The following is a 24,350-nucleotide window of genomic DNA, read 5'->3' as shown; positions in this document are numbered from 1 at the left end:
GTCAGGGACACACTATAAGGGGAAGAAGAAAGCCTCGACCCAGAAGGAGCCTGGCCTCACTCAAGGGGTCTGGTAAGCAGTCAAGCCTTAATGGGGAGGTGTGGTGGGTCCAGGTCAGCCTCTGCCCAAGGATCCCTCGGCCCTCTGCGGATGGATACCGAGTTTTCCCCTCTCCTTCAAGCATCTTTGAAATACAGGTGTTGGTGTTTGTTTTTTATGAGAGTTTTATTGAGATATAGTGTATGTACCATAAAATTCAACCTTTTAATTCAGTGGTTTTAATGTATTTAGTTATGCAACTGCCATCACTGTCTTAATGTAGAACATTTTCATCACCCCCAAAAGAAACCCTGTGCCCATTAGCAGTCACTCTGATTATCCCACCCCTCACCCCTCACCCCCAACCCCAGCACACTCATCTACTTTCCATCTCCATAGATTTGCCTGTCAGGGACATTTTGTATGAATGGAATCACACAATATGAGGCCTTTTGTGTCTGGGTTTTTTCATCTGTCATAACATTTTCAGGGTTCATCCGTGTGGTCTCGTGCATCAGTACTTCTTTTACTGCCTGGTGATATTACATTGCATAGATACAACCTGGTTTATCTGTTTGGCCGTTGATACTGATAGGGTTGTTTTGAAACCACCTCAGAGATCATTTCCAGGACTCGCCAGGCCGGGAGGGGCAGTAATTCAGAATAGGCCTGCGGCACTGCTGTGTCATTCAGGCGTTCAGGCGCACCCTGGCCAGCATTTGGCCGCAGAGTGGGATCCAAAAGCAGAGTCCCTGCAGGAGGGCAGACCTCACACCTCCGATGACTACCTCCTTTCCCACACCTCCCCTCCCACCTTGCCTTCCCCTCCCAGGACCCTAACTGGAGCCGAGTGGGAAGGCTTTTCCAGGGGCCTAGCCAATTTAGAAAATCTGTTTGCATGGCAAAGGCCCTGTGGTTTAGGATGGGGAATTAAAGTTATTAGCAAGTCTTTTCACAGATAAGTGGGTCTCATCAGCCAGCGCCCTCCCCTGGGGAGAGCCTCACCCTCCCTCTCGGAGCCCGGGAGCGGCCCAGTGTTTATTAGCACCTGGGTGTGAATTTTCATTAACAGGTCTCTGCTAATAAGATAGGGGATCGGGGATGGAGGGGGGGTCTCCTCGCACTGCTCCTGCGCCCCCTTGCTGGGCCAGCGCCACCCGCCCCAGGAGGAAGGCCGGTGTTCCCGCTCCGAGGCCCTGGGACCGTCCGCGGCATCTAGGTAGGTGAGAGCGTGTGCTCTCTCAGGTCTCAGCCAACCAACCCGTGAAAGCGGTCAGCTGGTGGGGCCGTGTTAAGGATGGAGAAGTTGAGTAGGGAGAGGCGCCCTAATGTGCCCCACGTTTGGTCAGTGGCAGTGTTGGATTGGGACACGGAGGTGAGTGCGTATGTGTGCTTCCCCAGGTCACATGGTGTTTGTCAGAGCTAAACGCCAGCCTGTGTTGGGGACTGGGTGGCGCCCCACCTCACCCGGGTCCCCGCCTGGAGGGAGTGGGCGCGGACCTGCTGCAAGACGGGAGCCAGGGAATGGCATCAGCAGGGGGTGCTCCACCAGGCCGCTGGCCAGCGTTGCTGCCTCCTCCGGGGGAGCTGCTTTCACAGGGGCCCGGGCAGAGCCCATGGGGTACAGGCACACACGGAGCAGCTCCCATCAGCCAGGCTCTGTGTTAAGGGCTTTATTTTTATTATTTTTTTAAAGATTTTATTTTTTGACAGAGAAAGAAAGCACAAGCAGGCGGAGACTCAGAGGGAGAGAGAGAAGCAGACTCCCCGCTGAGCAGGGCGCCTGGCATGGGGCTCCAACCCTGGACCGAGATCAAGACCCCAACCAAAGGCAGATCACTCACCTACTAACCTACTCAGGTGCCCTGTATCAAGGGCTTTAAATTCAACATCTAACCTCAAGCCAGTTTAGCCTCCCAGGCACAGGTGAAGTGGGCAGGTGTGTGTGCTTCTACCCGTTGGACAGATCAGGACGCTGAAGCATGGACAGTGGGGATTTTTTTACAGAGCTAGTACTGAGCGGTTGAGGCAGATGGGCAGATGGTGGGCAGTCGTCGACAAATCAGGTCCTCGGAATAGTGGCGGCAGGCAAGCGTGTGTGTTGGGGGGTGTAGAGTAAAGCTCTTGATGCACCTTGACCACCAGTGCCACCGATCGCCAGCAGGGAAGCTGCTTCTGCTCGCCGAGGAGGCCGGACTGTGGGTGCTGATGCTGGCTGGGCCGCGTCCTAAGGAGGCAGCTAAGCTGATGGTTCTGTACTCAAGACATTGATTCAAGGACATGTTACGTGGGTCACCATATGAACCTCGAGGACAAGAAGGGGGTGGTGGTCATGGGCTGGCTGTCTTCCCTCTAGCCACTTGTAGCTACATAAACGAGGCCATCTGAGGGGCATACTGAGACACCCTGTATCTGGAGAACTGGGGCTGGTCCTGACTGCAAAGCCCCTGCTTATCCCAGGGCCAGGCCACTTTGGCCACCCCAGCTCCCCTGCCCCCAGATGTTGTCCCTGCATTTGCACAACCCTGAGCCTGATGCCTTCTAAGTTTGGCACCGTGGGCACTCCTCTGACTCACATTAATTCCAACAGTCTCCTGAGGAAGACCCAAGGTTCTCCTTTTTTTTTTTTTTTTTTGAGAGAGCGAGCGAGCACACTTGGCATGAGCAGGGTGGGGGAGGGGGAGCATCTCAGGCAGACTCCCCACTGAGCGTGGAGGAGATAGGGTTCCATCTCAGGACCCTGAGATCATGACCAGAGCTGAAATCAAGAGTTGGACATTTAACTGAGTGCCCCCAGGTGCCCCAAGAACACCCTAAGTTCTTGGTGCTTTGGAGGCATTCTCCCCAATGGGCCAGGACCTCCTTGGGGCCCCCTGGCACAGCCCACTCAGCCCCCCGGTGCACCAGTCCTGAGTGGGGCTAGAGCTGTGGGGCCCCTGCTCAGCGCTGCTAAGGCCTCTTCTGCCCATATCCCTGCACATGGCCAGGCCCTGGGTCCTCCGGTCTCCCCCTCTCCCCTCTCCTCCCTCCTGTGGACCAGGCATAGGAGGTGCCTTGTGAATGCCCCAACTCCCCTCCTGCTCCCCACTCTCCCCATACTAGGAAACGAGGTAGCAGCGGGGTGTGGGCAGCACATGACTCTGGAGAAGGCAGACAGGGCACCTCTGGGGTCTTGGCCAGCTCAGCACCCCTCCTGCCTTCTCCCCTTGTGCCTGGCACTTTCCTTGCTTCACATGGCTGCCCCTCCTTAGCTGGGGCGGGCATGACCTCCATGTCCCTCCAGGGCTGGCACAGGCCACAGGCCCACCCAGTCAGCACACGAGTGGTTCGAGGATGTGACCAGGCTCAGGGCGGGGAGAAGCAGGCTTCAGATGTTCCCAGAACTATCAAGAAAGAGACACTTGCTGTGGGTGCTATTGGTAGCCGTGTTGCCACCCACGCAGAGGGCCTCCCTGCAAAGGGAATCAGAATAGAGGTGGAGAGAGGTTCCTGAAATTATCTAACACCTGGACCCAGCTACACGGGGAGCATGATGCTCCTGGGTGTTCACTTGACATGAGCCAGTCCAAAAGCTAATTTGAGTCGAGTCTCTGCCACTTGATGTTGAAAAAGTCCTTTAGGGCTTGATAGAGGCTGTTCTAGGCCGTGTAACTGAGCCTCAACTTCCTGTCTGTAAAATGTGGGTAATGATGATATGGACATTTCACAAGATCACTTGAGGCACACACGGCAAGCACACATCATAGTAGGTGCCCCATAAATGTTAGTGTCCCGTCCCATTCAGGTGGTGGGTAAGGCCAAGGCCATCATCCAAGTTCTCCCCCCTCATCTTGAGAGAGAGTGGCCTCAGGGCAAGCTGCATGGAGGAAGAGGGTGGTTGTGGGAGTCGTTGCTGCTCCAGGTGGGAAGGCAAGGGGCAGGCACCTCAGGGGGGGGACCTCTCCATCCAGGGACCTTCTGCGGTCTGCACCAGCACCGTGGAGGAGGTGTCGTGGCAGTGGGGAGCATGTGTGACCCAAAGGAGGAGATAGGTGGGAAAGGTCACTGCGGGTCACAGCCCCCACCTGCAGTTGGTGGGGGAGGCTGACGAGCCACCTGCCTGCAGTTCTCAGAGGCACCACACGATGTCCTCAGAGAGGCAGGCACAGGGCTGGAGCTGGGGGACCCCCTGCGGGGTGGAGGGGGTGCTCTGCATCCCGTATTCTGGGTCCAGGGGCTGCTCCTTCCAGTCCTCCAGCCCCGCCCCCGGGGATCCTCCAGGGTCCAGGCCAGCAGGCAAGGGGCAGTAGTGCCACAGTCCCTGCCTGCCACCCTGCCTCTCAGGCCCCTGTGACCTCAGGTAGGTGCCCAGCCACTCAGAACCTCAGCCTCTCCAAGTGATTCCAGAAAGGTCATGAGCCAGCACAGGGAAGGAAAGGAAATGGGTGGGGAGAAAGAGGTGGCCTGAGGTCTTGCTCATTTGAGCGAAGTGACTCTCCTTCTCTTTCTCTAGAAGATGAATGGGCCTCACAAGGACCGGGACTCTGCCTGAAATCGCTGCCTGGGCCCTGCTGGGGTCTGCACTGGGTGGGAAGAGAGGGTTACACAGCACAGCAACTTTGGAGTCTGGAAACGGTATCATTGTTTATTGAGGTGGCACCTCTGCCCACCAAGGGCTCTGACAAGTGGCTTAGGGGCATAGGCTCCCAGGGCCTACCTCCCCCTTGCTGAGGTCCCAGCCTGCCAGTCCAGGTCCCTGGGGCCTACTGAGCTGCTGTCCTCTGTCATTGTGTCTCTGGACCTCAGGGCATCCTGGGGTGAAGGCTGTGCACTGCAAAGCTTTTTGGCAGCCCAGTCACTTCCTGAAGTTCTCTCTTTGGAGCATCAAGGAATACCTGTGAAGCCGGGTCCAGTGCTCCTCCTCTTTCACCTTCTTCTCCAGCTTCTGGAAACTGTGGGCCGCATAGGTGGAGATGAGAGGAAACTGCTTCACTCCGTGTGCCCCCACTCCTCCTCCTCCTAGGTCCCCAGGCAGACCCTGCCTGCCCTGTGCTAATCTAAGAAACTCTCCAAATGGATAAAGAAGGTGTGGTGTCTATAAACAATGGAATATTACTCAGCCATCAAAAAATATTAAATCTTGCCATTTGCAATGATGTGGATGGAACTAGAAGGTATTATGCTAAATGAAATAAGTCAAAAAAAATTAAAAAAAAAGAAATAAGTCAATCGGAGAAAGATAATTATTATAGGATTTCACTCATATATGGAATTTAAGAAACAAAACAGGATCATAGGAGAAGAGAGGGAGAAATAAAACAAGATAAAATCAGAGAGGGAGACAAACCATAAGAGACTCTTAACCATAGGAAACAAACTGGGGATCACTGAAGGGGAGGAAATTGGGGGAACAGGGTAACTGGGTGATGGACATGAAGGAGGGCATGTGATGTAATGAGCACTGGGTGTTATATGCAACCGATGAATCACTGAACTCTACCTCTGAAACTAATAAAAAAAAAAGACAAAAAAAGAGAAGAATTCTCCAAATGGCACATCTGCTGCACGTCTGTGTCCTCAGGACTCAGCCTGGTGCACAGCCCACCCTCAGAACACCCTTACTGCCTGACAACAGGGTGGGCATCTTAAACCAGGAGATGCCCCCCACCCCTGATAGAAAGCACGGTGTGCTGGGGGAGTCATGGTCTGTGTGCGTGGACCCCCATTAGCCACATCAGAATGCCAGCATGTCCGGTGAGTAAACACTTCCTGAACATCTATCAGTGTCACCAGCTGGACCCCAAGACCTGACCTTGACTGATCACCTGTTTGTACCCGCTGACTTTTGTTTCACATTTTTCTTTAAGCTCTTCTTTCCAGCGTATCTCTTAACTCAAGCAAAAGAACTGAGGGACACAGCATCCTGTGATTAAACCCGAACCTACCCCTCAAGTAATAACAACTGCCCAGATAGACTTTCAGAGGCTCAGACAACCCAGACCAGTTTGAACTTAACACCCAACTCACACCTGCACACATGGACCATGGAGTGACCCACGGAGGGACCGACAGATTCTTTTACCTCATTATAATACTAGAATTTTGGGGTGCCTGGGTGGCTCGGTGGATGAGCATCTGCCTTCAGCTCAGGGTGTGATCCCAGGATCAAGTCCCACATCGGGGTCCCTTCATGGAGCCTGCTTCTCCCTCTGCCTGTGTCTCTGCTTCTCTCTCTCTGTCTCTCATGAACAAATAAAATCTTTAAAAAATATATACAATACTAGAATCTCTGCCAAGGAGGAGCATAAGCCTCACTGGCATAACATACACTATGTATGGGCAGCCCTGGGGGCCCAGCGGTTTGGCGCCGCCTTCGGCCCAGGGTGTGATCCTGGAGACCTGGGATCGAGTCTCACATTGGGCTCCCTGCATGGAGCCTGCTTCTCCCTCTGCCTGTGTCTCTGTGTCTCTGCCTCTCTCTCTCTCTCTCTCTCTGTCTCATGAATAAATAAATAAAATCTTAAAAAATAAATACACTATGTATGCACAGGCATGTGTCCTTACAGCACAGCATGACCCTATGGACAACGACAAGCCTTCCTATCTAAATATTCATCCTAACCCTACAATAAAAGGAACCCATTCACCCTGACTCAGGCCATCTCTTCATTTGCTGCAAATCAAGTTTACTTGTGCGACAGTTCATCTGGTGTCATTTCTCTGTGAGCTCACGCTCTTCTGGTTACACTGGTGACAGGCATGGGTGCGAGTGTGGGAAGGACCAGAGTCACTATAACAGCCCCGGATCCCGCAGTGTACTAAGAGGGACAGGAGAGAAAGAACATTTGTAATACAAGGCATTTAAATGTCATTTGATGAGTTCAAATGTCAGAAGGGGGAAGGGTCTACCCTTCCCTGGGGTGGGAGTGGAGGTTGCTCCTGGAAGAGAAGGCCTTTGAGTTGGGTCTTTTACAAAATAAGAGGTTTTTTTGTTTTTTTAAATAACAAATACACATGAATGGGTACAGGAGAGTCAGAGAAGCTCAAGGTTCATCCCTCATTCTGCACGCAGATGGGGCTGCTGTAAGCAGGGCAGAGGAAGCCTTAGTTCTGGGGAAGGGGTGCGGGCTGCGGGCCAGGTTTCTGCTGGGGGGTGCTTGAGCGCACAGAGGCTGTTACAATGCTTCAGGCAAGCAGGAGGAGGGCCACTTCTGGGCAGCTCTGGATCTGTTTTAAGGCTTTGCCTGCTAAGGAATATCCTCACGGAGACCTATTTGGTTCTCAATGCACTAGAATTTTTTTTAACTTGAAAAAGTAATGTACACTTTGCTTAAAAAAAAACAAAAACAAAAACAAAGAATCCAAGTGTGTATACAACTACAAGCAATCTCTCCCTCACACCTCAGATCCTGGTTTTCTGTTCCCAAAGCAACTGTAATTAACAGCGCACTGTAAATCCTTGGAAATTGTTTTCATGCGTACAAGCATAGACATGCATAAAATCTGCCACCCTCCCCCCACTTGGGCTCCCTGGTGTTTGTCCTGGAAATGTATCCTAGAAACTGCCTCCAGGTGGCACTCACACACCTGCCACCTTCTTTTCCCAAATGCGTACACTTGGGGTTGGCAATCTTGACACTCGGGCAATCTTTTGTGAACGCTCCATCCAGGCTGCAATGAACCAACCGTGCCTGCATGTGGGAGCGAAGGGCAGGGAGGAGGCAGTGTGTGTGCACGTTACACACTCAGGCTTTTTTTGTTTTTTTAAAGATTTTATTTATTTATTCAAGAGAGACAGAGAGAGGCAGAGACATAGGCAGAAGGAGAAGCGGGCTCCTCGCAGGGGGCCTGATGTGGGACTCAATCCCAGGACCCCAGGATCACGACCTGAGCCAAAGGCATATGCTCAACCACTGAACCACCCAGGGGTCTCCACCCTCAGACTTTGAACTCAGAGTGCTTGAGTTCACCCACAAGCTGGTAACCCTGGGTGGGCAATTTGACCTCTGTCAGCCTCAGCTTTCTCATTGTGCAGTGGGGGTAGTGATAACAGTAAGAAAAATAAGATTATGCCTACAGAGCACTTAGCATATAGTACCTGGCACACAGTACATGCTCAGTAAAGGTTAATTATAATCATACTTCTGCCAATGATAAATTAGTGGAAGTGAAATTTCTGGGTCAGGAGGTCATAACAACATGGATTCAATAAGCGACCATCCAAGGGCGCCCAGCCGGTTCAGTCACTGGAGCACATGACTCTTAATCTCGGGGTTGAAAGTTTGAGCCTCATAGGAGGTATAGTGATTACTTAAAAATAAAATCTTAAAAAAAAAAAAAAAGCAACCATCCACAAGGCTGTTGAATAGACAAAACTAGGGCAAGTTTTAAAAGGAAGCCCAACATTAAGGAGGGCACGTGATGTGATGAACACTGGGTGTTACACTATATGTTGACAAATTGAATTTAAATTTAAAAAATAAGATAAAAGGAAGCCTGAAAATAAAGCCATTCATGTGTTCAAGACAACATGGATGATTTTCAAAACATAATGTTGGTGCGGAGAAGGACTTTCTCTATGATCTAATGATAAGTCATGGCTAGCCTTTACTGCAAACGCCATAATGTTCTATGCGGAGATACAGCTGTCACTGGTTTTATGCACAAAGACACTGCCGCCTGTCCCATCACACAGCTAGAGGCCCCTAGTCTGTGACCCAGTCATACTGCAGAGCTTGCACCCCAAATTTGAGGCTCTTTACACCCGCCTCTCAGTGAAGCCTAAGGTAGAAGAAGATGGAAGACTCCAGCCATCTGACACTTGAAACTTCTCTTTGGCTAGATGAGCAACCAAATTTTCTCCTACCTCAAAACAAACCAGGACAAAATGATTCACAACACATTGATGAAGAATTCTTAAAATCAAAAGAAAATGAACTCATGCTTGGGGAGAAAATCCAAAGCAAGTCAAGGAAGGAGAGAGAAAAACATAGGGGCGCCTGGGTGGCTAAGTCAGTTAAGCATCTGCCTTTGGCTCAGGTCATGATCCCAGGGACCTGGGCTCGGTGGGGGAGTCTGCTTCTCCCTCTGCCTGTCCCCCTGCTTGTGCTCTGTCTCAATCAATCAATCAATCAATCAATCAATCAATAAAAAATGTAATGAGCCATCAATTCTTGCCTGCCCTGGCCAAGGAAGCCAGGGGCCTGTGGACCTGGCCTGTTGGGCTACCCCAGAAGCCCACCTTCTGGCAGAAAGCTGGCTATGTAGAACCTGAATCTTGCTGGGCTTTGTATTTCAAAGGGAATAGAGAGAGCCGGGGGGGGGGGGGGGGGGGGGGGGGGGGGGGGGGGGGGGGGGATGGGGCACTCTGTTTCTGTTTCCTGGAGTCCAGAAATTTCTGTCTTGTGATCCAGTTAGACCCAGGCAGAGATGGCAGACCAGGAAATGGTGCCTGGGGACTGGGGCTGGATGGGAACAGAAGCCAGGCCTTGGGGAAGGGGTGGCGGGGTGGGAGGTGGAGACACATATTTGATGCTAACCGGCCTCCTTTTAAAGCCCCAAAGGCAGGCTCCCTTTCACAGTGGCTGTTTATAAAAGTCCCAAGTGCGGTTTTGTGAAAACAATTTGGACAGATTATTGCAAGTCTGAAACTTTGAGTCAATTGCCACATAAACCCATTGCCTTGAAATTTCACCTAGTTTTAGAGCCAACAGAAGCTGTTTCAGACATGAGGAATAAAAAGATGGAAAAAAGAGATGAAAACCTTTGGGACATATAATGGATATGTGTGATAAACAGTAGGAAAACATTAAGGACAGAGTCTAAGTTATGGGTTTGTGGATGGTCAGTGACTTTTTCTTCCAAAGCTGCTGTAGGTGTGAAAATTCTGAAAATAACAGGTGCCTGGATGGCTCGGTCGGTTGAGTCCAACTCTTAATTTTGGCTCAGGTCATGACCTCAGGGTCATGAGATTGAGCCTCACGGAGCCTGCTTAAGATTATCTCTCCCTCTCCCTCTGTCTCCCCCCTTCACCCCACGTACACACACGCTCTCTCTCTCTCTAATACAAAACAAAACAAAAAAATTCAAACTAAAATATTGGGGCAGAGGCTCCTCATTGGGAAAGCCCTAGATATCAGATCTCCAAGCAGCAGAACAGGAAAAGCCTTCTTTAAATCAACATTTCCCAGTTTATTGCTGGCATCCAATCTGGAAAATAGGTTGCCACAAGGGATATAATTCGAACACTGCCATCAGGCCCAAACTGCTGTGGCTCAAGCTGGCACCAACCACAGTGTGACCCCTCCTAGCTCCTGCTGGGGCCCCGAGCCCAGTGAGCACTTCCGTAAGCTTTTCTGTTCCCAAGCTCCCAAGCCCTGCCCCTGGCCCCCTGATGCCCACCTGGTCAGCCCCTGCAGCCCTCTCCTCTGCAGAAGTCTCCTGGGAGGCAGTCCTTTCCACCCTCTCAGCGGCCGTGGGGCCTTCCCAGGGAGGGATTGGGGTATGGGACCTAAGGGCTAAGCTGTGTTGACAGAGAGGAAAGATATTTGGACAAAGGGAATGCAGAAGAGTCCCGTTCCCACAGGAACACAGACTGAAGGAGGGCAGGGCAGAAGGGCCTTGTCATTACGAGAGCAGCCCAACCGTAGGGGAGTGGAGAGACAGATTGTAGACACAACTCTTTCATGGAAATTCCAGAGGCATTAAAAACCGTATTTACAAGGAAGTTTTTCTTCTTTTTTTTTTACAAGGAAGTTTTTCTTAAAAAATAATTAACTTATATTCTGGAGTGACACCAAACCAGACCGAAAAACTCAACATGAAACAGAATCTCAGCTTAATAAAAACACTGAAGGAAATGCACTAACATATTAACAGCAGTGCTAGGGGGTTTGTGATGTTATTTAAAAAAATTTTTTTTTGCATTGTCCTGTTTTCCAAATTTCTACAAGTGCACATATAACTTCCATTAGAAATAACGAATAATTTTTTTCTCCCCAGTGGGGAAGTGCTCCGTTAGAAGTAGTTCTGCTTGAAGCAAATTTCAGGGGCTAAGTAGGGCTCCTTTGATGGGCGTCCAAGTCCTAATCTCCACTTATACCGTGGCTGAGGATGGGACTTGTCAACCAGGGACTTGAGCAGCCTGAGTTGGCAGGACCCTCTGCTGCCAGGCAGGAGGTGAGCCTCCCAAGGGTTGGAAATGTGGGCCTGGGATCCGTTCCCCCCATTGGCTTTTGGATCAAGTGGGAAGGCTCACCCTTTTTAGGCCAACAAAAGTGAGGCCAGACTGAAATGCAGAAACAGAGATCACTCCTTAAACAAAGAGTTCTCTGGGCCTCATCAAAAAAGAGCTCTAGAATGTTCCATGCTGGGACCTCCTGTGAGAACAGTCTCACTACAGCCATGACCTAAATTCAATCCAGAGAAAAGTTCCTTCTTCGCTGTCCTCCTCAAGATCCACAGGCTATCCCCCTCTCCTGATGAATGGGCCTACTTCCCTCCAGGAGATACCGAAAGCCATCAGGCAGTCCACCACAGCCAGGAAGGAACCAAAGGCCACAGGTAAATGCTGCTGTGGGGGCCATGGCGCCACTTGGCGGTGGTGTATAGAGTTTCCCTGGGGGAACCAACTGGGATTAACCCATCATCATTCTTGGACCTACCATTTATTGAGTGACCACCCTGTGCCCAGCACTTGACATGTATCCTCTTTCGAATTCCTACAACACCTGGCGGCCAGCCATTGTTGAAGAGTCCACAGCACAGCCTGGTGCACTGTGGGTGTTCGGCAAATCTTTTTTTGGATTAACAAAGAAATTGAAGCTCTTGGAGTTTATGGGACTCAACAAAATCTTAAGGTAAGTGGTGGCATCTGATTTCAGACCTGAGTATCCTAGCTGGCCCACTTGGTTCCTCTAGAGCCAAAAAGGGAAGTGATCATAAAGCGATGTTATGTGGACTGGAGAGATCACAGAGTCCCAGAGTGGACACTATAGAAGGCCCTGGAAGGGAAGGGGCCAGGAGAGTCAGCTCTGTAGTGGCAGGCTCAGGATGAGAATCCAGGACTCCACTGGTGACCCCTTCCCGCCCAAAGTGTATGGTCAATTACAACACAAATCATCAACATGAATTTTCAAGCTGCTGAAAATTTGAGGTGGATGGACTAGAGGAGGCACCTGCTTCTCCAGAGCTGAGAGAGCACAGCTCTTTATGCTTCTGCAGCAGAAGGGGCTGTGAGCAGAGTCCTAACAGGACTAGGTTAGCAGAAAGGAGAGAGATGCATGGCCTAACCATTTGTCCAGCTGCTGGATACAGCAGAGGGGGCTTGGACCAGGGGCTGGCAAACAGTTTCTATAAAGGGCCAGATGGCCAATGAGGCAGCTTTATGAGTCATATGGTGTCTGCTGGCACTGTTCAGCTCTGCTGTTGTAGCCCACGAGCAGCCTTGGTAAGACGTAACAAACAGGTGTGACTGTTCCAGTAACACCTTAGTCACAAAAGTGGGCATGGGCCACACTTGCCCTCAGCATGATGTTGGCTGGCCCCTGCCTTAGATGACTGTGTCTGAAAATCCAAATATGATTTTAAAAAAAGCAAAGGACTGAGAAAGCAGACAGAAAAGACAGTCTGGACATGGGGAAAACAGCAACTGCCAGTCCTCCTTTATCAGTCTGAACCCACTGCTCCTTTTCTACCAAGCTGAATGGGAATGAGTGTGGCTCCTGGACTCTGATATAGTGGGGTCCCCGCTGACGGGGGGATCGAAATGCTAGATGGATCTTACCACCAAACAAACTCCACTAGTCCTCCATCCAGAGACAAACCCAAGGCAGCCTGGGTGGCTCAGCGGTTTAGTGCCGCCTTCGGCCCAGGGTGTGATCCTGGAGACCCGGGATCGAGGCCCACATTGGACTCCCTGCATGGAGCCTGCTTCTCCCTCTGTCTGTGTCTCTGTCTCTCTCTCTCTGTGTGTCTCTCATGAATAAATAAATAAAATCTTAAAAAAAAAAAAAAGAAAACAGAGACAAACCCAGGTGCAGGGGTGGGAAGCAGACCCAAGACTCTACCTTCTCTCGAGGAAATCCTCACATCTTTTCTCCAAGGGCAACACCTGAGTGAAAGCCATGTTCTCGGTTATGTCCGTTTTAGGAATGGTGTGATTTCTTGAGATGTTTTCCAGGAGTGGGTAGGCCTCGAGATTAAAGTAGAAGATGGAGTTCTGGATGTCCTTGGTGTCGTCAGATTCAATTTCATCTGGATGGTCTCCTGAGATGAAACAAGAGTGCACGTTCTGTGGAGTGATGACCTTCTCTGTGGGCTGGGAGGGTACAGGGGGGCTGCCGTCTGCTTGTAAAGGCCTGGTCACTGGGGCTAAGCTGTGAGGGGCTCACTTGATCTGGAGCAGCAGGATTCCAGAGAGAAGACCTTGCCTGTTAGCTATGTGTCTAAAGAAGGGGTAAGAGATTGGGGGCATCCCTCTGTGCTTTGGGAGGGGACAGAAGGTGTCAGGGAACTAGCAGGCCACAGATCTGGGCAGCAGCCCCCAGGGTCCCCCTCCTGTACCTCGGAGCAGGAAACATGGATGTTGCAAAGACACGACAAATACAGGCTTCCAGGGGACCGCCAGATTGTAAGTTCTGGGTGGAGCAAAGGCACAGATGATCTGAGGCTTGGCCACATCCATGAGCTGTACAGAGCCATTCCTGCAAAAGATCAGCACCTGGGAAGCAAAGAGATGGTGATGGGGATTTCTTGGTCACCTCCATTTGGATTAAGAGAAGCAGCTGGACATAAAAACTGGCAATAGAACTGCTTTGCTTTCAGGCACCAAGAGCTGCCCAGGGAGCAGAGGTGTGTGTGTGTGTGTGTGTGTGTGTATGTGTGTGTACACATATTTGGGTGTGTACACATGTGTGTACTTCTCTGGTGACCCCAGCAACAACAGGCCCTCCAGGTGCTGCGTCTGATCCTGAGCAGTGCTTCCTCCTTCTGCCCTGGCTTCTCTTCGAGTGCACTAGCAGCCCCCTGCTGAGGAGCTGGCTCTTCTCCTGCCTGTCCTTGGGACCCCTGCTCAATCCAACGTCCCCTCTTGGCCTGAGATCCAAGATAGGTCTCTCTCCTGCCTGGGCCCCTTCCTCCCTGCAGATGAGCATGCTAGGTGTGCCTCAATCTCATCCTCTCCCAGCCACCACACCATTTCCCTTCCCTTGCACTCAAATATGGGGGAGTCTGTCCTTGACCTCTCCACCTCATCTGTCCTGTCACCACCTCCCGAAAGCAGCCACCCCCACCAAATTCCACAGGCTGTCAGTGACCCCTCTCTCTGCTCTGTGGCATCCAGTGTGGGATGCCAGGATGCTGCATGGCCTCTCTCATCTCCCAGGGCAGCTGCTTGGTGATTCGTCTGTCTTTCCAGCTGAACCGTGTGCCCCACCAGGGCAGTGGCTTACTCTTATCCTGCATACCCCAGGGGTAGTGTGGTGCCTAGCACTTGACAGACCTTCGACAGATAATTTTTGAAGGAAAAGTGAACAGATTTACTGAAGAGGAGTGAGGGCCATGAGGAACCTACTGTGCCGGGGAAGGCTTGAACCGGGGCCACTGCACAGATGGCCTCCTCTGGATGTTTCACGGGCCTGCAAGAAACGAGACACATAGACATTCATGCTGGAAAAGTCCAGGCTGTGCTAGCCTCTCCTGGGCATACATCCCAGAGACACTCTGGTACACTGTTCTGAGTAGCAGACACTGGGGACAATCTGATCATCCACTGTTAGGAGAGTGCCTTTTGTGGTCTGTTATATGGCAGGCTGCGGTACAGCAGGGAAAATAAACGTAGCTGCATTCGCCAACATGTGCAACTCTTGTGAACAAGGTCGCAGAGCAAGTTCTAGAAGCAACAGCGCTGAGAAATAATCTGGAGAATACACAGAGCATGATTCCATTTACAAATCCCCCAAATATGCACTGCTAAAGGACATGTTACTTGGAGATACATGTGATTAATTCTTGCAGAAAAGCGAATGATGAATTTTGGAAGATGACGTGTAGGTTGAAAAAGAAACTGGCCATGGTATTTGGCAGCAACTCCCATCAAAAAGTGGAGTCAAGGGGCGGGCGCTGCCTCTCGGTTTCAGCTCAGGTCATGATCAGGTCCTGGGATCCAGCCCGCATTGGGCTCCCTGCTCAGCAGAGAGTCTGCTTGAAAGATTCTCTCCTTCTGCCCCTCCCCCTGCTCATGCTCTCTCTCAAAAATAAATAAATCTTTAAAATAAATAAAAAGGTGGAGTCAGTTTTCCTACTGCTTGACTGCAGGTGTGGCCACATAATGTGCTCTGTCCAGGATGACTGGAGCAGAGGCCTGGAAAGCGTTTGTGCATCGTGGCTGCCCCTGCTTGCTGGGAGGACCCTGTAGGCTGCCAGGTGATGGAGGCTGAGACAGCCCACAGGACTAGCCATAAGGAGGAGAACCAAGGGTCCCAGCCACCTGCTGTCTATGTGAGCAAGGTCATCTCAGACCATCCAGCCCCCAGCTGAGCTGCCAGATGCTGCTTAAGGCGCACGTGAGAGCCTGAGCAAGACTCGTGGAAGGGCAGCCCATCGGAGCCTGGCCCAAGTTGCTGACCTACAGTATTAGGGGCTAACCAATGACTGTCTTCTTTTCTTTCTTTTTTTTTTTTAAACCCACCTCAGATTCTAGGCTTTTTTTTTTCTTTTTTTTTTAATTTTTTTTAAATTTTTTATTTATTTATGATAGTCACAGAGAGAGAGAGAGAGAGAGAGAGAGGCAGAGACACAGGCAGAGGGAGAAGCAGGCTCCATGCACCGGGAGCCCGACGTGGGATTCGATCCTGGGTCTCCAGGATCGTGCCCTGGGCCAAAGGCAGGCGCCAAACCGCTGCGCCACCCAGGGATCCCTTTTTTTTTCTTTTTTTAAAAGATTTTATTTATTTATTCATGAGAGACACAAAGAGAGAGAGAGAGGCAGAGACACAGACAGAGGGAGAAGCAGGCTCCATGCAGGGAGCCCGACGTGGGACTTGATCCTGGGCCTCCAGGATCACACCCTGGGCTCAAGCTGGTGCTTCACCCAGGCGTCCCAACAATGACTGTTTTCTCAAGTCATTAAGTTGTAGAGTGGTTTGTTATACACAGCAGTAGATAAGGGGTGTGACCGGGGACAAAGCACACAGAGAGCCTTAACTGAATCAAAGATTATCTATTTCTTACATGGGAGTTTCTCTCTCTCTCTCTTGCTCTGTGTCTCTCTCTCTCTCTCTCTCTCTCTACACACACACACACACACACACACAAACTATAGAGAATATGTATATAGTGTGTATATATGTGTGTATATAATGTGTACTCCTAGGTGGTATAGATACACCCTAAATATACACACATATATATTATATACATCATTTGCATACATAAAGTGTTTCACAATTTAAAAAAGAAAGACGCTTGAGGAAATTGATAAAAGGTTATTTTGGTAGACACAACACTGTTCTTGGTCACGTGGGACACAAAGGTGTCATTTACACCATCATACAAGTTTGTGACACACGTTTTGCATAGATACCCACACATGAAAGAGAGCGGGGATCCTGAGGTTCTCAGGGAGTGTGGTGACTACAGAGCAAGTGGACTCCTGCTGGGGAGGGGGTTGGTTTCTCCTTATTGAATGGCGTCATCTGTCTGGCAGATCATCTACCCTGTCCTGCACTCAAATTACCAACCTCTCAACAAGCTCGCTGATGGTGGGCACTTGGGTCCCCTTGGCTGTCAGAAGATGGAGGGAAGAATCTGTGCATAGTACCACACATTGCATTTGGGATTTCAAGGGACCCTCAGGATACACGTTCTGTCCTTTGTAGACTAAGAAGTATTTTAGGAAGTGAATGCTCTGGCAGAAACATCCCTCGGGAAGAGCAACGACCCCAAGTGGGAAACCTGGAGAAAAAAATGTTACAGGCAGGTCAGATAAGTAGGTAGAGGATGATGCAGCCATGCGCGCAGGGTCTGTGATCAGCAGGTATATGAGGGAGAGCCCTCTGAGAGTGAAACCAGAGAACCCCAATGCCCAGTGGGAGAGAAGAGCCTTCCTCCTAAGGATGGAGAGGCACAGGGAATGAAGAGGACCAGCCTCATGGAGGAGGAGTGGTAGGGCAAGGTAGATCCGAGGGGTTAGGTGATGGGGTGGTTCTCGGAGAATGAGAGGGAAGTGTGTCTGTAGCCAAGCAATATCCAGAATGTATCAATACCCAGAAAAATGAAAGCAAGCTATTGGGCAAGTGAATGTGAAATTAGGATCATTCTTCTGCCCATGATGTATCTTCAGCTATTTTAAGACCACTGTCGGGGGCAGCCTAGGTGGCTCAGGGGTTTAGCACCGCCTTTGGCCCAGGGGCTGATCCTGGAGACCCAGGATCGAGTCCCACGTCGGGCTCCCTGCAGGGAGCCTGCTTCTCCCTCTGCCTGTGTCTCTGCCTCTCTCTCTGTGTCTCTCATGAATAAATAAATAAAATCTTAAAAAAAAAATAAAAAGAACACTGTGGGTGCTGTAACTCTTGCTCAAGTTCAAGAGGGCCTATAGCCATGTTTATCTTTCTACCATGTGGGCGGAGTGCCCGCTATTGGAAACAACCATGGAATTTTTCAGGTGGAAGTAGCTCAGGTGAGGAAGGCACTTAACTGATCTGACATAAGCCTCCCTGAGGCCACCAATAAACAGGGCACTGTCCCGGACTCTCACCAATGTGCTGCCTTAGGAAGGCCGCCAGGGAAGACAACCCCCCTCTACTTTCAAAAATGACAAACCAGGGATTCAGTCATTACTTCTAAAAACATTTGGTAAGAAGGAGACACTCCCAGGGTACCTGGGTGGCTCAGGCAGTTAAGCATCTGCCTCTTGGTTTCGACTCAGGTCATGATCTCAGGGTCCTAGGATCTAGGTCTTGTTGGGCTCTTCATTCAATGAGGAGTCTGCTTCTCCATCTCCCTCTGCCCCTTCATCTACTCTCTCCCTGGGGACCCTGGGACCCCAGGACTCCAGCAAGGTGCCACCCACCCAGAATAGCTGCTGATCTTGCCCTGCCCACGCTGTAGGTCTCTTAGCTTGCACACCAGTGAGGTTCCCCTGACCAGGCTCAGGGTAGAATAGCAGCAAGGAAGACATGTTTATTTTGAGAGCCTGGGGTATAGAGGGAGGAGGGCTGAGACTGCCAGGATCTCACACCCTGAGCTGGAAGACACCTCCTCACTGGAGTGTGATAATGAGGTAATGGACAGACTTCCAGGCCTTGGTCTGGTGCCAGGTATGGAGCAAGCGCTCAATAAATACACAGAGAATGGAAACCATCAGAACATATTAAGTTCAGGAAGTGTCTATTGAATGGCTGAATGAAGGGAAAGCAAGACCACCTCCCCAAGCTGACAAAAGAAGGCAGTAACTAACAGAAGGCCCAGCGCCTGCAGACATCCCTGCGCTCCCGGACTCTCATTACCCAGAGACCCATCCAGGGCTTAGGCAGAGGTGGGGGGCTCACCTTCGGCCAGGTCCCACAGTGTGAGCACACCATCCTTGCAGGCAATCAACAGGTAGGAGCAGGTATAGCTGAGCTGAGAGACAGCAATGGGCGCAGCACAGGGCCACACACCCTCTGGGTCTGCAGGGAGGACACCATGCACGAGGCTGCCCCCCCAGCCCCTGCACCTACACATCACCTCTACGTGTGCAGCCCAAGACCCACACTAGTCTGCCTGTCCGGGCTCACCATCCCTCTCACCTCTCTGCAATGCTGTCTCCTTCCTCAGGATAAAACAATGGGTCATGCTGCTATTCGACTGCAGCTAACATGGAATGAGTGCTTACTAGGTGCTAAGCACTGTGCTAAGCACTTTACATGCCTCCTTCCGGTGAATTCTCACAAGGGTCCCCTGAGGGGGGCCCATTATACCCCCATGTCATTGATTAGGAGACTGAGGCAGGATGTAAGGGACCTGCCCAGGGTCCCAGCCAGTCAGTACAGAGGTTGAGGTTGGAAGCTATGCTGCCTGGGAGACAGAGGGATGATAGGAGAGAGAGTCTTCCTTTCCCTATTTTTAAATGTTACTTTTAAAGGACAATTCTAAAGTTTGACCTACGTGTACAACTCACGGAATTACCACAGGGTGAGTGTGCTCATGCAACTGCTTCCATGAGCCTGTATAAACCAAACAACCACCATATTTCCAAAGTGCCTTTCAATTTCCAAGAGTTGCCTATGTTGAGAACCTCGGGATTCTCCTATTTATGACAAGTGTGAGCAAGGGGCAGGGGTGGTGTCCTGAATTAGCTCTGTTTCAGATGAGAAGACAGGACTAGGGCAGGGGTGACTGGCCTGACAGCACGCAGCTTGCAGGCTGTTGGGCCAGGGCTGGATCTGGCCTCTGATGCCACGTCTTTTTTTACCTCGCTGCCACAGGAGCTCTGTGGACCTGACTGGGCTTTGTCCCTATTGACCTGTTCTCTTTAAGAAACGGGACTGTTCAGAGACAGAGCCTCACAGTGACACCACAGCCACTGAGCCACCTGCTTCTGCTGGCATGTCTCTGGTCCTCTGAAGTGACATGTCAGTCACATGCCCTCAACTAAGCTGGAGGAGGACATGTTCTGAGAGCCCCGCTTAGGCAACTCCCATCCCAAAGTACCGACTTTATCCTTCAGAGTTCGGTTAAGCGAATAGAGGAAGAAGTTGTGACTTCCAGTCCAATGTATGCCAAGGATACAGGCTACTCCTGGGAAAGAAAAAGAGGAAAGGGGTGTCATGTAAAGAATCTGAGTCCCCTCTGGTTTGTACAGAAAGTGTTGACTCAAGAGGAATTCAGTTTGAAATCAAAAGTAGCCTGTTCTAATGGGCAGCACCCAACAGAAGGGGTGGACACCCCTGGAAGGGTGGTTCCTAGGGACAATTCGCCTTCTCGGGTGGGGAGGACAGTCACACTGCCCCTCAGCTGCTCTCACATCTTCTAGATAATTAGCGTCCTTTTGGCTGTCAGTGCTTTAAATAACATTTTCCACAAAATGAATTCCTGTCCAGAAGCAGCCTGGCAGGATATGTGCTCATACCCTCCTCTGTGGCAAGTCTCTCCCTGAAAACAATGCCCAACTCCATTATCAAGGAATCTGGATGCCTAATGTCCAACCAGAAACTGTTAAGCTCCAACTGCGAAGCAGGTGACGCACATTTTGCCTCATTCCCTCCCACCATGCATGGTTTGCTGAGGCATTCCCTTGAGTGGATCATTGCCCAGGATAACCACCTGCTTCGTGCTCATTTACCTGAGGGGCTCTTGACTTCTGCTGGCATTGCAATTATGCTGCTAGGAAGGAGGAAATGGAATGAGGCCATGCTGAGAAAAAAAGAGACACTAGTCAGAGCCACGGCAGACTCCTTGGCCAGGAGAGATGCTGGCAGAGGCTTGGCACTAAAATCAGAAATGGGTTTATGAAGGGAATGTTAGGATGGACCTTTCCAGGAGCATAGGGCCATAAGGTAAATCAGATTCTATGTGCTGGGTCTGGTGGCTGCAGACTTTGGAATTTGGTGAGGGCAGGGCAGGGCAGGCAGGGCTGCAGGAGTCACTCCCAGACTGGCAACAGTACCCAGCACTGAGTAGAACTTTCTCTGTAGTGACCAGATTTGGCTGACATGAATAATAGTCACTTATGCTGGGGACAATCCAAAGAGTGGTGTGCTAAGTTTGCTCTAAAAAAACCCAAAAAAAACGAAAAAAAAAAAAAAATTTCCTGATTTATAGTTTCTTGTGGTTTAAAGACTCTCACTACAGACACTACCAGCAGTTTAACAGCTAGCCTGCAAAACTCCCAACTACCCTGCAAGGCAGTGCACCCCTGAACCTCACTGGGTCCTAGTTCAGGTATCAAGCAGCTGCGATGAGGGTGCAGCCCTAGGAGTCTGTGTTCTGAAGTGAGAATATTGGAGGTGCACTTCACAGCAAGATGAGAGGCTCCGCTTCCTGTGTGAAGCAAGAACATCCCTGAGGTCCAGCTTAGCTGTGGGGAGAGCTAGTTCCTAAAACCAGCTCCACTGCACTCTTTAAAACTTGGGCTCGGTTTTTTACAATCACAGCAGGGGGTTCATGAGCCATACCTGCTGCTAGAAGGTATTTCAGGAATTATACATGAATATATTATGTTTAAAAAGCTTGGATAGGGAATCCCTGGGTGGTTCAGCGGTTTAGCGCCTGCCTTCAGCCCAGGGTGTGATCCTGGAGACCCGGGATCGAGTCCCATGTCAGGCTCCCTACATGGAGCCTGTTACTCCCTCTGCCTGTGTCTCTGTCTCTGTCTTTCTCTCTCTCTCTCTCTCTCTGTGTCTTTCACGAATAAATAAATAAAATCTTTTATAAGTAAATAAATAAATAAATAGCCTGGATAGAAATGGAGAAAATCTGAATAGTAGTGACTTTCATTTCTGTCTTTAGGGTCTTCTGTGTTGTCTAGATAATCAGGGGAAAAAAATTTAAGAGATGAGGGCTGGGCATAAAATACTAAAATAAACTCTACTCCTTATCTCCATACATGCCTACCCCCTCTTTGAAATCCACAATGTGATCCACCTTTGTTCTAACTATATTTGAACAATCTCCACACACCTTTTCAAAAGATCTGCTGAAACTCTTGGAAAAATTTCCCAAATCAAGAGGAGCCTTTACACCTCAGACGAGTTCAAGGGCTTGGGTTGATTCCTGCACGTGCCCCAGGGCTCCCTGGGAGCAGAGTGCTCCTTCCCACTCACCTGAGTGGCTCCTCCTCCCCTTTCTCATCCAGGTACTTCTTGTAGGAGGCGTGGAAGATGGCTGCTTGCTGCTCCCACTGACTTTCCTTGATGAAGTGGTTCTGCCCTGAGCCCAACCCATAGCAGTCCTCTATCTTTGCAAAGACTTCCAGGGGGCTTTTAAATGTGGTCCCTAAGGTGAAAAGATGCCAAAATTAGTCAAACCATGGGACTTCCCTCTGTCTAATTTTCCCCCCTTCCTCCATGCTCCCCAGTTTCCTGCAGAATCCCTCATCCTCAGAAGTCCATGTGGGAGCCCAGGGTTTCTCTCCACCTCTTTCCTACCCACTCGCTCAGGGAGCACAGGCAAAGGACAGCTGCCTCCTCCTCTAGCTCCTCCAGCTCCATCCCCCTATCACTTTCTGTTTCCGAATTACTAGATCCCCAGAGAAAGCCAAGGAAACGTCCACGAGGGCATTAGAGGCCTCAGACCCCTGTTGGTGTCTCCTCAGGTTGGTAAGGCCCCAAACCTGCCAGCTGGTCACTACTGAGCCACTGCTGAAGGCTAACATAAGCATACACTCCCACCCCTACCTGTGTTTACATCTATCCAACTAACTTCCTTCAAAAACCTCCTGTCTGCCAATCACTTTTCTTACCACTCTACTCCCTCCTCCCACCCTGAAACCTTTCATTTCCTTCTTTTTCAACTGTTCCTAAATCCACAGTAAAACTGGGTGATCGATTTTCTGGGTTCCCATCCCAGCTTTCAGGGTACCCTGAAAGGCCCGATGGTGCCCCAGCTCCCCTTCCCCAGTGGCCACCATTGTTGCTGGTTCCTTGCATACGTTGCTACAAAGAGACCCCTTTTGTTTAAACAAATGGTAGCTAGCATATAAGATACTAGTAGTTTCCCAAGTGTGGTCCCAGATCAGCAGGGATCTGACAGGCTCTACGGGAACTTGTTAGAAATGCAGATTCTCGGGCTCAACCCCAGGCTGAAACAGAAACTCTGTAGGTGGGGCCCAGCAAATTGGGTTCTAACAAGTTCTCCAGGTGAGTCTGATCCAGCTAAAGTTTGAGAATTGCTCTTATACACTAGCACCCTTGCATTTTTTCACTCATAATAGCTTGGAGATCTCTTTATATCAGTACTATAGACCTTCCTCATTGTTGCTTATTTTCATTCATTAAAACTTTGTCTTCTTGGGAAATAGAACACATCCAGCAAAGAGCATAAAATATATATATCTTAATAAATTACCATAAGGCAAACATCTGTCTCTACTCAGATCCAAGGACAGGACATTGCCTGTTCCCTAGAAGCTTTGCAAGGGCCCGTCTCCAGTCACAGCCTTCTGGGAAGGGCAGCAATTGTTCCCTTGGCTATTATGTAAGCACTGCATTACATTTATTTTACTTTTGCTGTCTAAATGTGCATCTAAACATGACAGCTTTGTTTTGCCTGATTTTGAACTATATACACAAATGGAATTACATATAGTGTTAACTCTATGTCTGCCCTCTTTGGCTTAATACTGTTTGTGAGCCACTTTGTTGTGATAGCTGTAGTTTGTTCCTTTTTATTGATAGTATTCCACCGAGTGAAGACATTATAGTTGATCTGTTTGTTGTTGATGGACATTTTGGTTATTCCATGTTTGGGGCTATTGAATATCACATCACTGTTACGATTCTTGTACATGACTCCAGGTACGCATTTACTTTTAAACCTATCAGATGTATACCTAGAAGGAGAGAGGCCACTTCACCCTGGTTTGCTTTGCACTGAAAGCCCCACATCCCTGGAAACCCTCAGTCCCAGGCAAACTAGTATAGTTGGTCACACTGCCTAGGAGTGTAAATGTATAAATGCTGGCTCTCAGGGTATAAATTATCATCAACATTACTAGATCATTCCAAAGTGATTGTTATCAATTTTCATTCCTAACTACAGTGTATGAGAAGTCTAGTTATGGTTATTCCATATCCTTACCAACTTGGTACAGTCAGTGTCTTTTCATTGTTGCCATCCTGGTGGGTATAGAGTGGTAAGCTCATTATGGTCTTAATCTGCATTTCCCTGATAAACTAATGATGTTGAATATATATACTCATATGTTTATTGGCCATTTGAATAATTTCTTGCTGTTTTATACTAGATTATCTCTTTTCCTTAATAAGTTGTGGGAATTCTTTATATACTCTTGATATGAAATTCATAAGTTTTATGTGTTTTGCAAATGTCTTCTCTATGTGGCTTGCTCTTTCATGCTTTTAATGATGTCTTAGGGTGACTCGAAGTCCTTAATTTTAGTAGCCAAATTTATAAATTTTTTCTTTTATTATAAGTGCTTTTTGTATTTGTTTTGTGTGTCTTGTTTACAAAGTCTTTCCCTACCCAGAAATCAAGATATTGTCTTATACATTTTCTAAAAGCGTTATTGTTTTCTCTTATTTATTTCTATGGTTCATCTAGAATTAATTTTTGTGGATGGTGTGAGGCAGGAGTCAAGTCTCACTTTTGTTTCCATATGGACAACCAGTACC

At 49.5% G+C, this 24,350-nt stretch overlaps 1 protein-coding gene across 10 annotated transcripts in view; it reads right to left on the bottom strand.

Moving 5' to 3' along the window:
- Positions 1 to 4,590: 4,590 nt before the first annotated feature.
- The window catches only part of WDR93 (WD repeat domain 93), a 48,326-nt gene continuing 28,566 nt past the window's right edge, over positions 4,591 to 24,350 (bottom strand). For 4 of the 10 annotated variants that reach the window (XM_038532839.1, XM_038532836.1, XM_038532837.1 and 1 more), the window contains 9 exons: positions 21,822 to 21,993; positions 20,342 to 20,412; positions 19,711 to 19,797; positions 18,567 to 18,686; positions 16,758 to 16,971; positions 14,591 to 14,654; positions 13,582 to 13,738; positions 13,086 to 13,284; positions 4,598 to 4,970 (listed from right to left, as the gene is read on the bottom strand). In XM_038532839.1, the coding sequence (XP_038388767.1) occupies positions 4,874 to 4,970; positions 13,086 to 13,284; positions 13,582 to 13,738; positions 14,591 to 14,654; positions 16,758 to 16,971; positions 18,567 to 18,686; positions 19,711 to 19,797; positions 20,342 to 20,412; positions 21,822 to 21,993 (1,181 nt within the window). In that variant the 3' untranslated portion in view covers positions 4,598 to 4,873. Of the gene's footprint in view, positions 4,971 to 13,085; positions 13,285 to 13,581; positions 13,739 to 14,590; positions 14,655 to 16,757; positions 16,972 to 18,566; positions 18,687 to 19,710; positions 19,798 to 20,341; positions 20,413 to 21,821; positions 21,994 to 24,350 lie in introns of those variants that run through there. The other 6 variants (XM_038532841.1, XM_038532843.1, XM_038532842.1 and 3 more) reach the window with 6 other exon arrangements.

Source organism: Canis lupus, chromosome 3, assembly GCF_011100685.1.
Source record: "Canis lupus familiaris isolate Mischka breed German Shepherd chromosome 3, alternate assembly UU_Cfam_GSD_1.0, whole genome shotgun sequence".
NCBI lineage: Eukaryota > Metazoa > Chordata > Mammalia > Carnivora > Canidae > Canis > Canis lupus.
The sequence above is the reverse complement of the archived record's forward strand: the minus strand, read 5'-3'. Positions and strand labels throughout refer to the sequence as shown.